General features: G+C 37.9%; 1 protein-coding gene across 18 annotated transcripts in view; it reads right to left on the minus strand.

Moving 5' to 3' along the window:
* The window catches only part of LOC115623747 (dystrophin), a 265,277-nt gene that overhangs the window by 10,320 nt on the left and 239,694 nt on the right, over positions 1 to 15,263 (minus strand). Inside the window, exon 1 of one of the 18 annotated variants that reach the window (XM_030518282.1) lies at positions 4,630 to 5,867. The exons of 16 other annotated variants lie outside the window; for them this stretch is intronic. In XM_030518282.1, the coding sequence (XP_030374142.1) occupies positions 4,630 to 5,556 (927 nt within the window). In that variant the 5' untranslated portion in view covers positions 5,557 to 5,867. Of the gene's footprint in view, positions 1 to 4,629; positions 5,868 to 15,263 lie in introns of those variants that run through there. One more of the 18 variants, XM_030518278.1, reaches the window with a different exon arrangement.

Consider the following 15,263-nt stretch of genomic DNA (forward strand, 5'->3'; position numbering starts at 1 on the left):
CCCAGGCGTAAGTTTATGCTTCATAATGCCAGCTGCACGCAGGATATACTCGTACTATATTCTTCTCGGTGGTAGGTCGGCAAATTGTAGTTCAGTTGGGGTGTTTCCACTCCAAGGACTCTGCCCCACACTGTCCATTGGGGTTAGTATTGCTGCTCCTTGAAGTAAGGCAGACCCGTCTGTTGTTTCTTGAATTCCTATTTGATTTTTAAAGTCTTGAATTATTTTTCTTTCACGCAATTTTGTCGCATTGTCCATTGCAACGAATATAAATTAACTTTAATTCAAGCTGCTACAACAAACTTCATTGCCATAAGATTAGACAACTTGTTTAGAAATGGTTTGCATTTGTGACTGTAGCTTTAATATTTTAAGCGAGCTTTCTAAAAGCCTTTGCCATCTGAAACTTAATGCTACAATAGAGCTACGCTCTTTGGAAGACCTTTTCTAACTTCCTTCAAGATTGAAAAATGTAAATAATAGTAGAAGAACTAAGTTGGGATTTTCTAAATTGTAGCTTCAGTTGAATATCCACTTGATTGATATTGCATTTATTTTGTGCTTTTCAAACACAAACTGAATATTTAATGATCATTTTAAAAGATTTCTCCACTAATTATTTGTAATAAAATAATTTTAGGATATAATGTGTAACATGTAGCATATTTGTCGGCCTCCAATTAAAAAGGCCTTCAAAAAACTATTGATCCTTCTTCAGTCAAGTATAGCAAAGCTATTGCTATATTATATTATTTTATTCAGCTAAAATGTAGGGCTAGCCAATGCGACTTATCTATTTATGAAAATGGGATCCAAAGAATTCAAAACTAGGAAACGATATTTCGAAGGTACTTAAAGAAACGGCTATATATAACTATTTACTAAATATATACAGTATTCGCGCTTGCTATCTTTATTTAGAAAGCATATTATTGTCATTAAGGTTCAATATTCGTGAGGTCTTTGAACGATACATGCATTTAGAAGAAGACAGAAGGCAGCTCATTTATAAATGAAAATGAAGGAGACCTTCAGGTACTCAAGCAGTTACTTAAAGACATTCAAAAATATTCGGCTTGACATAACTTTTAAAAAATACTCAATAGTAGCGTGTTTTCATATAAGTTTTGTTTTCGGGAATTCCCGGAAGAAATGCCAAGCAAAAGTATTCATTAACACGCATAAGAGATATACTGAAATGAGAGCAAACGAAAGCTAAGTTGTTCCTGAAAATCTAGTACATTCTAACTATGCCACTTAATTAAATTTGAAAAGCTTCAACTAAGACTTTTTAAAAAACCTCAGCTCATCAATTAAATTCTCGTTCTTGTGTTTGTGGCAATGCAGTCCCTTTGCCAGCTTTCTCTCCCAATGCCCGATGCTAATGATTAGCTTTTCACTGCCATAGAAAGCCACACCCTCTGACAATTTCCCCTCTTGATAATTATTAGCAAACCTTTGAGGCATGTTGCAATATGGAGCAATAAAGTGGCAGCTGCCGCTTTTGATTTGCCACTACGTTGCTTCACCTCAAACGCGTCTTTCTGTTTCTATTTTTATTTTCATTTTTTTTTAGAGGCGTTCACTTGCCCGTAACTGCAACTGCAACTGGAATTGCAACAGCGAGTAGAGATTGGAAGTGGCCCTCGATTCTTGTTTATAATAAGTATTCAACATTCTTTGTTCGAGGGGCCGCAATCAAAGCAAGGTCTGCAACGCACTTCATCTTCATAGGAGGGCTAATTAAGCGTAAAAATAATTTGCAGTTGCAATTTGCCGGCGCTTTGCCTTTCTTTTTAATTAAGCGCGTCATGGGAGTCATGGCAGAGTAAGGCAGAGCCCCGTTGACGCAATCAATAATTTGATGTTTACAATAAATAACGGTTAATGTGCACAAACACACACACACACACACACACACACACACCCACACACACACAGTTACAGCATTGCACGCATACATGCACAAAGTTGCACTAATTAGTGGCAACATGGCCACAACAAAGACAAGGCCTGGGTTGGGGTGAAGGTGATGATGATGATGAGGAGGGGGGCGTGGTAAGGGAATTATATCATGACTGGCAACGAAGTTGAATGACTATCGTCCAATTACAGCAACAACGCCCACTAACTGATAAGAGTGCAATGCACTTTTAAAGCCTCGCTCGCTGGCTTGCCAGCTGCCTAGAACATATCCATAGACTTCATTGGTATGTATACCTCGTACATATGTATGTATGTACATAGCTAGTATATGGCTTTATAGCTATGTCTGTACCTACAGTACTGGCGTTCATGTCACAGCAAAAGTTTTGCAGTTTTAATCAACGAACAATGCACATTCAAAGAGCGCGCCGCAAAATCTGGGTGGGAATCCTTTTAAAGCCAACTCCCAACGCCCAACAGGTGTGGGTGAGAAGTTATTCCCGCTGTTGTTGTTGTTGCACTCTAGCAAAAAAATAGCATTAATTTAGTATAGAAAATAAATTCTAGATTTCAACATTTGAACAAATTTGCTTAAGATTTGTATCGAAAATTACTTAAGGCTCCATTTTTTGAAGGAAATCTAACATTTTTATTATTGTTGCCATTTTTGGATTTGAAGTTTTTCCTTTTCTATTTAATGCACGGAAATACAAAGTTCTACTAGCATTATTTTTAAAATTAAGAAAAGGTTTTAATTTTAAATAGAAACTGAAGAACATTTTCGTCCATATTTCTTAACATATTTTAACATTCTTTTAAATTTATTTCTCTTTTTGTCCATTTAGTAAAGATTTAACTTATCTTTCTCATTTAGTTCACCAATCAACAGTTTTTGAAGAACATTTTTCAGATTTTTCACTCTGAACACGGTTTTCAAAATTATCAATTAAATATTGTGCAGAAAGTTCTCTTAAAATATTAATTTTCATGTGTTAAGCCGGACTAAACAGAAATGTAAATAATTTATATACAGTTGCTTTAAAACTAATGATAGGAATAAATCTTTTGTCCTGAAATTTGTTTCCTTTCTGCCTTGGCACAAATGTGCACTAATTTTTGTACAGTGTACTTGTTAGTTGGCTTGCTTGCCTTCGTAAAAAGGGCAACAATGTGGAATTTAATACCTTTTGGTTGTCGCGGCGTTGCCAAGAACAGCAGCAACAACACCGCATGTTTGAAACGAGGGCTGCAGGAAAGAGGGCTGCTCCTTTTGGGAGCTACAGGGGGTGTACATAAATAAGCAAAGTTGTCGTCATGTTTTCTATGGCATCCTACACTGACAAAAACAAAGTGAAGCAGGCAATTGGAATTTCAACTAAAGACCCACTTAATTTGCTCACTTAAACACGAATTTGCCAGATACTTGAGTTACGATTTTGGGTTTGTAATTCAATATATTATAAATATTTATTTTTCAGTACTCGTTTCTAGAAAGAATATGAATATATGTGTGCAATTGTTATTGACTGAACCATGAAGCTGTGTGCTTTCCTACTATTTTTACAATTTGTAATGAAATTTCATTTGAAAACCACACTATTTTGTTGAAGTGTATAGCTGCCGTTATCGCGTTTTCTGTACTCCCAGCGAGCAGCTTATTAAAAATGCCGTTATTTGCTTTTTAAATGCGTTCTGGTCGTACAACATAAAGGGTATGTGTGTAGGTGTGAGTGTGTGCCGCATTTTATGGCCTGCACTTGCAATGTCAACTGCATTTAGAGTCCCGACAGCACTGTTGTGCCATAATTCCCGGCACGGCTCTTGAGCCCCTCTAAAGTCAGCTACAGATCAAAAAAAAAGGTGAGCTGGAGTGTGAAAATGTAATTGACGTGCAATGCTGGTCGCTAGAAATGACATGCCTTACGGCTATTTTTCAATTCCAATTGACACTCTTTCGCTGCTAATGGTCGAAATTTGAAATTCAATAGAGAGTGTTTGTGCTTTGTAATAAAATGATTTGAAAACTTGCAACTTTATAAAAGAGAAACACATGAATTCAAATATTTATTTAAAAAGGCAGAAAACGAGTTACAGAAAAGTATATTTTTTAGTTTGGTTTGAAGAAAAAATTATTATTTGTTTAATACTTTGTTAATGTTTTATTTTAACATAAAACTTTATGAAAAGCCGAATGAAATGTATTTTGTACAGACTGTTGATTTCAATTCCAGACTATATAATTAATTATAAACCAATTCAGATTGTTTTACAATACTTTTCAGCTTAAATTGTATTTAAAATGTTTCATTATAAGTAATAAGGAATTCTGTTTATCCTGCTCTATTACAATATACGACTGGCATTTATTGTGAAATTATATCGATGTGCTTTACATTTCCTTTGGCATTTCCATAAGCATGTAAATTAAATGCTGGCGACACGACATACATGAGAAACTGTGTCGCTTAAAGGCAGCTTCGACGGCCAATGAGCAGCACACACACACAGACACACATACACACACAAATGCACGGACATCAGTGACAGATTTAATTACATGCGTAAATCACAGCTATCGCTGCTATCGCGTTATGAATGCACGTGTATTTAAGCATGGCCCATCATTCAATTAAGATTAAAGTAAGGCTGCGATACGAATTGCATTGCAGTTGTTAAATTAAATGTAAATGTCACAAAACAAACCTCATTTTCGTCGCGCAACATGCCGACAATTTGGAGGAACATGCGTTCCGCATCATTCTGTGGATCGCATGTGGAATAGGTGTCGTCCATGAGTGTTATGTCGCCCAGATTGCAATGCAATTGCTCCTCCGAGGCTGTTGAGTAGATCGATAGAATGTTGCGACGTCGTTCGTCAGCAACATGTTGCAGCGCAACATCTGCCGTCACATTGAGTGAAGTTGTTGTTGCAGTTGCTGTTGAAGATGAAGGCGCTGCCTCATCATCGGCTTCCTCATCAACATCCACATCCACATCTACATCAACATCGCAGCTACCCACGCTCTCATTGCTGCTGCTCAGCTGAGAGTAACTCAGACTCAATTGGCTGCTCTCCGCGGCCGAGGTGCGACTGTAGTCGTGTTCGTGTCCCAGCTCTGTGCCGCCGGTGCCGCTGTCGCCGCTCTGAGAGCTTGCCTTGGCAGCGCCATTGGATGTTGCTGCTTCCGCCGCTGCCGCTGTTGCTGCGACATTGGCTACCACTACTAAATTGTAGGCTTGTGAGTCGCAGCGACTGCGACTGCCGCCGCTACTGCTGCTGCTGCGACTGCGCCGTTTCAAGGAGCGAAAGGGCGCAAGCAGGCGACGGCGTGCGCTCAAAGTGGGCGTGTAGGGCGGTGCTGCTTCATGCTGCTGCGGCGGCGCACCGGCATAGCGTTCCAATGACCTTGACTTCAGATTGCTGTAGATCGTGGCATCGTTGATGTTGACTTTGCTGCTCCTCTGCCTGCGGCTCAAACTGCTGTTGTTGCTGTTCGCGTTGTGGCCAACAACAACAACAACACCGCCACCACCATCATCACCAATGTGAGAGTTCTCTATAATCTCGCCAGCCTCATCGCCCGAGCAGCTGTGTGGCGAAGCTGCTGCCGTTGCTGCAAACAGACGCATTGTTGTTGTATTTTTGTTGTTGCTGTAGCTGTAGCTGATGCTGCACTGCTGCTGCTATAGTTGTTCTTGTTGCTATTGCTGTGGCCGGTGTTGTCGAGTTAATTAATCTTTCTTTATGCAGATTTCAGGTTTCGTTGCAATCTTCTGCTCGTGTTTCGTTTAGTTACATCGTTTTAGGGCACATTCTTGCGTAATGAATGCTTCTCTTCTATTTATATAAACATTTTCAATACCAGTTTGGCAGGATTCACTGTATAGATACGGAACGAGCTCGATATAATGCACAATTACACTCTTAACTTGTTAAATTTTCTTAGCATTTGACGTCGGAGTCACTTTTGAGTTTCTTAATCAAAGAATGTAATTGTTATAACTATAGTACTAGTTCAATATTTTTACGCAACCACTTCAAATTATAGTTTATAAGCACTCAAGCACTATTATTTGAATTAAATATAAAGGTTTATTTAATGTTATTTATCTTTGAATTATTTATTTATTTATTTATTGTCTTGGAATTATTGTAATTGACTTCAATTAAAGAGGGAATTCATCAAGATGAGGCATATTTAAAAGAACAGAACTGAATTGCAATATTATTTGAACTTTTTATTCTAAAAAGCCAGCTGTTTTGGAATAAATTTCAGATATGTCTAGGCAGTGAACTACCATTTATTCAAATTGATTATGTTTTTCATAATGGCGGTTCTTTCACAGAATAAGAGATCGCAGCTTAAATCAAAGCTGAAGGTAAATTTTGTCCATTAATTCCAAAGCTATATTCAATATTTTCAAAAATTAACATTAAAACATCAATTCTATTTGTTTATGTTTGTGGTACTCTGATTGTAATACAACTGTTTAACAATTCAATTAGGGAAAAAAATTGTTTCTAAGCATTTCAAGCTCTTCATTTGGTTTCTTTTGGCAAACATACAAGTATCAAACAACTCTCTGTGCAACTCTAATTCTAAACGCAAATAAGCCACCAGATTACGCCGAAATCTTTAAACAGACACGCCCTCGCCTTCTCGCCCGACATCAAATGGAGCGCTTGCCCCACCTGTTAAAACCATTGCCCTTCCCCCCTCCCATTGACCGAGAAAAGGTTAACTGCATTTTGTGTGCACAATTGCTGGGCGTGTAAATTATGTTGAACAATATTTGTAGAACTGAAGATAAGGTCTTCCTATACATACATACATAGCTATAAGCAAATGTTTAACAGGCGGTTGAGCTGCATTGTTGAGTTTTAAATCGAAGCCATGGCATTGTTGCCAGCACTGTTTATATTTAGATGGCGAGGTGTGTGAGTTGTGCGGGGTAGGAAGGAAGTTCAATTTTATGGAACTTAGATTTAATGAGTTTTTAGGAAAAGCCAATAGAAAGGTGCGAAAAAAGAGGACAAATCCAAACTCAAATTGGAGAAATAAGAAAGCGCAGGTTGTGTCATTGTGATAAATGTATGAGCATGGAATGATGACTTAAAAGCAAATCAAAAAAGTGTCTCTTTAGGCAGCCAATTAATCAGCTTAAACCCTTAGGGGTTTAATTCCGCCAATTATCAGACAAAATTTCATCTGCTGAGGCGATTGAAGACAACAAAAAGAACAACAACAACAAGCCCGCAAGTCAAAGTCAAGAGCAAGTGAGGCTCATTAATGAAACCTCAGCGCTTAGCGGTGCAAAACTAATAAACAACTTCTAGTGAACAACTTTATTTTCCACAAAAGACCAACAACAAAATGTCAAGAACAAGCCACAGTAGTAGTTAAAAATTAAGTAAGCAAAGCAAAAGGTAGAAAAAAAATGCGACAAAGATGACATTTCAGAAGAAGTAAATGTTGTGTGCCGCAGACGAAAGCTCATTAAAATTCTAAGCCGTAAAGCAAAACAAAGTTTTGAATAAAGTCAAGAGAGGGACGGATACGGCGAGTATGAAGACTTGCAGACAAGAAGGAATGAAAAAATAAATAAAAACAACCACAACAACTAACAATCCATTGACGGCCGGTGTGCCATACGAGAGAGCGAGCGCGTGCGAGGGATAGGGAGAGAGGAGGGGGAGGGCGAGAAAAGAAAACAGTCAAGTAATGCTGGTAATGACATTGTAACGGTATTTATTACAACATTACGACGAATGACAAGTGTCTAATTAGTTGTGGCAACATTTTAAACATGACCGCTCTCTCCCCCCTCTCTCTCATTCTCTCTCACTCTCTTTCTTCACTGAACTCCACAAGCTCGCACACAAATTCGAGTTTTTGTAACTGTCTCTGCGTTTGTTCGTTTGACTTGTCTGGCAGCTCCGCGCAGTAATTTCTTTTGTGTAATTGAAAAATAGAGAATAATTTATTTTCAATTTCGCACAAATGTATGCAATTTTTTGCACTTTTTGCGAGCGCTTTGATTGCAATTTATGTGCAAAACATCAACATTGTGTGCGGTAACAAAATTATTTAATATTATATATTGTATTACAAAACATTTGCTCCAACTCCCAGCGGCCGTCAATATTCAAAAAGCATATGCGAGCGCATTGCATTTTGCATATTGAAAGCGCAGATTGAAAGCGGGAGGGGGCGGCGGTGGGGAGAAAAATTCATTTCAATATGATTGATGTACTTTGCGGTACGTGAGGGAAATCTCGATGAATTTCATTATAATTTTCACTTTTTTTCCAAAGACTATTTAGTATATGGGGGGAGAGAGAGAGAAGTACGTTCTGACTTGCATACAAAATCTGTGCAATTCATGTTTGTAGTGCTATATAGATAGGTGGATAGATTTTTAGAATGTTGTCGTTGTTGGCCGACGGTTGTCAGTTGATGTTTATGTGATGTCGTTGTCGTTGCTTTTTGAAATGCAAATATTTTTGCTGCTGATGCTTTCGATTTATTTTTTTCTCCATTCCCTGCAGAAGTTGTGGGGAAGTTAGCCATGTGTAGTGCTCTCTGTTTGTGTTTTTGTAATTGAAATGCAAAAGATGCGCTTTCTTTATGGACGAGCGCTAGAGTTTTGGCATACGCCATATGATTTGTAATGCATATTGAGCGGTACTTTCGAAACCGGGAAGTGAGAGTTGCACCACCAAGGGAATACATTTCAAGATTTAATGCTGGGAAAGCAAAAATGCAAAAATGAAATCTTTTAACAAACACGAATCGATTCCCGAAGTACGAATTATGCTTCCCATATCAAGCTGAGAAAGAGGAGAGCGGAGTTACACATATGTAGATAGACAATTTATGTAAATTTTTAACTATATTTATAACAAATTTTAATTTCCATTAGAATCGCTTGAGCATTCTAGCATTTAAAGCAAATGTCTTAAAGAATATATTTCAAAATCAAAATAGTTGTAGGCAAAGCCTATATAGATAAGTATATAAAGTAAATAAATTTAATAAAAAAAAGAATTCTCTTTGAATATATAAAAATGCAATATCTTATTAGCAAAGAAAAATATTCTTTCTATGTGCTATATACTATATATCGATATTAATTATATATTATATATCAACAACCCTGCTTCGAATTCAACTCTGTGCTCAATCCTACCACTCACTTACTAAATGCTTTAAGAAGGAAGCGCATAAACAGAATATAAACAACATTTTATAGCTACATATATAAAATCTGTCTAGATCGTAAATTATTTCAAATCGATGTAGTATTTATTAGCTGTTGACTGAAACTGAAATTGTTTTATGTAGTATTAATTGCTTCATTTCCCATTCTCAGCACAGTTTGTGATGCCCAGCGGGTGTTAGTTCCGCAATTTCGCCAATTTAACGCTCGCCAATTTCACTTTCGATGCGATGTGAAACAAAAAACCCGCTAATGCGATATTCAAAGCACATACGGGTATGCCAAAGTTTTTAGTGATTAAACGACTAAACACAAGAAATAAAAGTATACAACAACAAGCAAATAAATAAATAAATAAATGGACTTAATGCGGTAATTTATGAGCAGCGCCACAATAAAATCATTTATTTAAGCCACAATTTCAGGCATCATTCCACACGCCACACATATTGTACACACTCGTATGAATTGTAAATTGCGTAGTTTGTGGTTTATCAAGAAGAAAAGGCTTGAAAACTAATTAAGTGGCCAGTCTTAGAGAGCAGTAGCCTCGATTGAAGGCCCGCTGCCGCAGGGCACACGAGCGGCACAATGGATAAGAAATGAAAGCCCTCTACAAATGCTCGAAATCTCCGTCGGTTGTAGAAGTAGAGCCGATTCGTGAAACTTTCAAAGTTCAAATGTGCGAGATCAACAACCGTGACAAGAATTATAATAAAGGCATAAGAAGCAACAAAAAGAAACAGCAAGTAACAAATAAATAAAAAAGCCAAAGCGCATGCGTGCAATTGCCTGAGATTATAAAATGCTGATTCATGGCTCGCAATGAAATCGTAACAAAAATTGTGCACATAAATCACCAACCACCAAGCTGTGGTGCGGCACGAATCGAATTTGTGGCGGCGCATGCGCCACAGTCTCCAAAATAATAATAAAAACCACACCAACTCTTGTCGGTAACCAACTTCTAAGCCAGCCACCGCTTCCAAAACTTTTTGGTTAAGTGTTCCTGGCGTGTCTGTGCTTTTCAACTCTTATAACTCTCTCTACTACAGATATTTAAAATCGTAATGGAATGGGTTTGGTATTTATAGAATTGTTTCGAGCTTTTGTGTATTATTTTAAAACTAATTTAAATGTTTGCATTTAGCAGAGTTGACAACAATTCATGCCACGGAGTAGAATGCATTCCCTGTTCGAGTTCTCTTCCACAGATCGTTCCGTAATCTGTTCGGAGCTGCATTTTATGTCTAAAGTCACTGATAGGGCCTAGAACTAGCTGCGCATGCTCACATGGCTCAGGGGCACGTGCTGAAGATAATTGGGGATTGATTGAGCTGCCAGCCAAGTTAATGAACGATCGCTTCAACGGCGCTATTGAAAATTGTGAAAAGCTAAAAATGATTAACAGGCATGTGGCGTGTGCTTTGCATTTCTGATTCAATCGCCCCAGCACTGAGTTCTTCTGATAACTGGCGAGGCATGGACGTGGAAGACAGCAAGCGATGGCAATTCTTTTAATTCTTTCAAGACAGACAACGCATGCCGCCAACAACTTTGTCGGGCATTCAACTTTAAAATTAATTTGGCAGACAAGAAAGCGTACAAATAAACATTTTGTCGTACATTTAATCGCAGATTATTTATTTATATGTGTGCCAGTGTGTGTGGGTGTGTGTGTGTGTATGTGTGCCGGAAATTTCAACTGTTTTAATTCACTTTTTTCTTTTCTATGGAAACTCGCTGCGAGGGAACAAAGTAAAAAAAGTGAAAAACTGCATAATGGGCTGCTGACCCTCATTCCGGCTTTTGTTCGTCGTGGTCGTTGTGTTCCGCTTGGCGTTTGTTGTTTGTGCATTTCAAATGAGGCAAATGACATCCATAGGATGCCCAGTTTTATGCATGCATATGGAAATGGAGAGTTCTTTCGGTTCGTTCAAACACTTCTCTCAACTGCTGCTGTAACAGTGCGTAGATTTTTGGGGAGAAGTGCATGGGAAAAACAAAAGCCGAAAAGTTCATGTGGGCGAGACATGTGTAGCACGATTAGGTCTGCTGCAGCATGGTTGGGAGAACTGCCACAGGGGAAATGATAAGCCATCTGCAGAGTTAGTTTGATGTCAACACAAATGAATGAAGCAGTGAGTTAATGAGTTCGTCTCAGCATAACAGTCAAAATTTATTGGGATTTGTTAGGCGCGTAAGCTGATGACCTAATTGATAAATTGTATAAAGTATATGTATAGCAGACATGCGAGATGAATTCATTAAATACGAGAATATACATTTTATTTTATGCTAAAATAAAATCAAAATAAAACAGAAGCGAAAGTCAAAATATGCTTCTGATACAATTGAGAGTGATAGGCCAGGGATCGAAAACTGACAGGTGTGCTAAATAAATAAATAACTATTATTGAAAGGGGCTGGATATTATCATTTAAACACCGAGTTTATTTATGCGATATAATCGTGAATATTAAGAACTGATGCAAGGAAATTATTTATTTATTTATATATTTCAACTATTTTGTGGAATTTTAATGCAGTTTTATATTAGTTTTGCCAGCATTTTTGGACTACACTAAATCCCAATAAAAAATCGGAAAACAGTTTTCATTAGCAGATAAGTGTAAAAAGAAAGACAAATCTATTCTATTTGAAACAGTTATGTAAAATACAAATTGTCTTCTAGTCTTCTTTGAAACAATCGGCCATGAAACAAATACCACAATCTTTTAAAAGGAATTGCCAAAAATGCTTGCAAAATGAACGAAAATGATGAATGCATGGAACGATTGGAAGTAGAAACAATAGCTCTCGCAAACGTTTGAAAAACGAACCAATAACTAAGTAGTAGAACCCATTCAAGGCATATATCTCCAGCAAAAATACTGCAAGCATCAAAGGAAAAGTTTTATAAGAGCAATTTTTCATTTAGCACAATTGAGTTTAAAATAAAACGAGAAGTAGGTGTATTAGAAATAGACTACTCTACTAAGTAAATACAAACGATTTTATTATAATTATTTGGGAATTTAGGGAAACGTAGTCTTTGTAGTGGTAGATCTCCATAGAGAGAGAGATCATATAATTTGTAATAATTAATGATGTTCTGAAATTAAAATCAACGGGTTAATGATAAATAATTGCCACATTGCTCTAAGAATTGCATTTATGTTTGCAGTAATGTAACAAGCTGTTTTAAATGATTTTAAAGTGATTTTATTTATTGAGTTGCCAACTTAAAACTCTTGTCAATTATTTGCAAATCCATTTAAAAGCTTATCATGTTTCAAAGTGTGCTCTGCCAGCCATTCTTTGTGCAGCTCTGTTGCAATTGCCGAGATCGGAAAACAATTCGCCATCAACGCACGCCCAGGCCACCCAAAAAACAGAGAAACAATGTAGAAGAGAGCTCCGCCCATTTTTCAGAACAAACGCACATTTAAATCAAAGCCATTTATGTCCAGAATAGGCAGACAAATTGCTAGCCTGGAGACCTTTTCTTTTTTGTTTCCTGCACGGCTGCAATTCAATAAACAAGTCTTTAAAGTTCTGGGCCAGTTTCTAGACAGCCAAGCCAGGCGTGACTTTGTATATGGACCTTCGATTCGAGCGCAATGCGTTGCAAGCAATTTGAGGCAAATTGCAGCAAACGCACACACACACATAGATAGCTATATAGGAGTGCTGGTATGTATGTAGCTGCTATGTGTGCGAGTCGAGGTGTGGAGTGGCAGGCAAGCTGGGCTGATGGGTTGTATGGAGGCAAATCGCATTTGCAACTTTATTTATCGCAACGAAAACATCTTGTAAATTTTCCACGTTATTTTCGCCTCAAGAAGCGCCAAACCATGGCGAACGGAAGGACGAGGAGTAGGAGCAGAAGCAGGAGCAGGAGTAGCGAGCGAAAATGGGGGATAAGGTACCAATGTACCATGGAAAATGCAACAATTGATTTCATTTTATTCCACCCACCATTTTGTGGATGGCATGGCAAGCGAAATTGATATGAAAATTCGTTTAAGCAAAAGCCTTTTAAGCTCAATGCAAACGCAGACCGCCTTTTTTGTGTGCCACACCCCCCACTTCACGGCCAACATCCTTGGGCAACAATTGTGCCACGCTCCGTTGCAGCCTTGAATTCTGAATTGACCTCTTCAAAGGCACTGTGGCGGCGGCGGAGCTTGTTTCTCAGATCATTTGTCAGAGATATATATTTCCAGTCATGTCCCTAGCTTGGCACACTCTTCGACTTTTATGGGCCGAGGGCCTTTTCAAAAATAGTTTGCCTTACATTTCTATTTCTATATCCACTGTAAGTATGCCTGTCTGTCTGTCTGTCGCTATGTGTGTGTGTGTGGGTTTGTTGTTTAGAAACTGGGTAAGTCGGCCCAAGTGAGTCACTCGGACTCGACAAGTAGTCGAAAATATCACTTGCCTTACTTATACGATATCATTTTTCAACGCCAGTTTCAGCGCAACTTGCATTTTTTCTTCTCCTCCTGTTGTGCTACAGATGTACAAAGCAGCATCTTATATATATTTCAGATATATACACATATCTGTATTCTAGTGCATTTGTCGCTTGCAAGTTGCGTCTGTTTATACTCTGTACATGAAATGTACAAGAGTATATTAGGTTTGCGGGAGCTGAAAAATGTAACAGGCAGAAGGAGGCGTGGCAGACCCCACAAAGTATATATATTCTTGATCAGCATGACGAGACGAGTCGATCTAGCCCTGTCTGTCTGTCTGTCCGTCTGTCCGTCTGTCCGTCTGTCCGTCCGTATGAACACCTGGATCTCAGAGACTATAAGAGATAGAGACACCAAATTTTGCACGAAGATGCGTTATGTGTGTATTCTATACGAGTTTGTTTTATTTTTTTGATTTTCCCCCCCACTTCCCCCCTATGGGGGTTTTCCCGATTTTCCATTCGTATAATCGCCTATATCTCGGAGACTATAAGATCTAGGAACACCAAATTTTAGTCCCAGATGCCTTATGTGAATACGCAGAAAATGTATATTTTGGAATTCCCCTCCCTCCCCCCTCTACCTCGCAAATCGTAACTCCCGTAATTCTTGGAATTTCGAACTAAAATTTTGGAAATACCCCCAGTTGGTTATTATGTGTCCGTATGCCAAATTTCATTATGATAGACCGATTTAACAAGAAGTTATAGCCATAAATATATTTGCTGATGCAGCGCTGCTGCAGCGCTGCTCAAGCGCTGCCCGCGGCTGTTGTTGATGTTGCTGTTTGGTTGACTGCGAAAATGCTTACACAGACACGAATTGATGCGCATAGGCATACATACACTCACACAGACGCAATTGCTATGTAAATGTGCAATTATACACCCTTTACGTGAGTTCGAATACCGAGAAAGGTAAAATCGATCAAATTTTTTTTGTTTATTTTCTTAATTTTTTTTAATTTCTATATTTATTCTAAACATATGTACAGAGTATTTCAAAGTCGGGACACCCGACTTTAGCTTTTTTACTTGTTTTGCTTTCATTTTTTTATTTTTTTATTTCATACTCCTATGGCTTTGTTTTGTTTTTCTTTTGGGCCTGCATATTGATGGCGCATATTTTGTTCAACTGTCTTGTTGGCTTAGCTTTTTATATCACTTGCTCCTTTTGCTGCTACAAATGCTGTGGTGGTTGCAAGCTGCGGCGCATTTGTGGCATCTGAGTTATGATAGAAGCCGATACGAAAGGCTAAGTTTATTTTTAAACAAATTGCAATGTCGAGCACTTTTTTTGAAACAGAGAAACCTCTTAGTAATTTAAAAGAAATATCTGACGCATGAACATCTGACGTATTGCAAATCTGATGCCTTTTCTCTTTTCTCTCCCATCACCATTCACTTTGCTTTAATCAAAAATAGTAATGAAATGCTTTGTCTATGAAGTCTAAAAGCTATACAAAAACAATAAAACAATAACATGATTGTAGTCTGGTTAGGCTACCAATTAATTATAACTAACAAGGCCCGATTTCTTAATAGCAAGTCTGATTACTTTCGATAAAATAGGGTTCAGCTAAATAGCAAACACAGCACATCTATTTTGTTTGTTGCAACAAAAGAAAAGAACAAT

This window comes from Scaptodrosophila lebanonensis, unplaced genomic scaffold (genome assembly GCF_003285725.1).
Source record: "Scaptodrosophila lebanonensis strain 11010-0011.00,11010-0021.00 unplaced genomic scaffold, SlebRS2 tig00000053-arrow-pilon, whole genome shotgun sequence".
NCBI classification, from domain to species: Eukaryota; Metazoa; Arthropoda; class Insecta; order Diptera; family Drosophilidae; genus Scaptodrosophila; species Scaptodrosophila lebanonensis.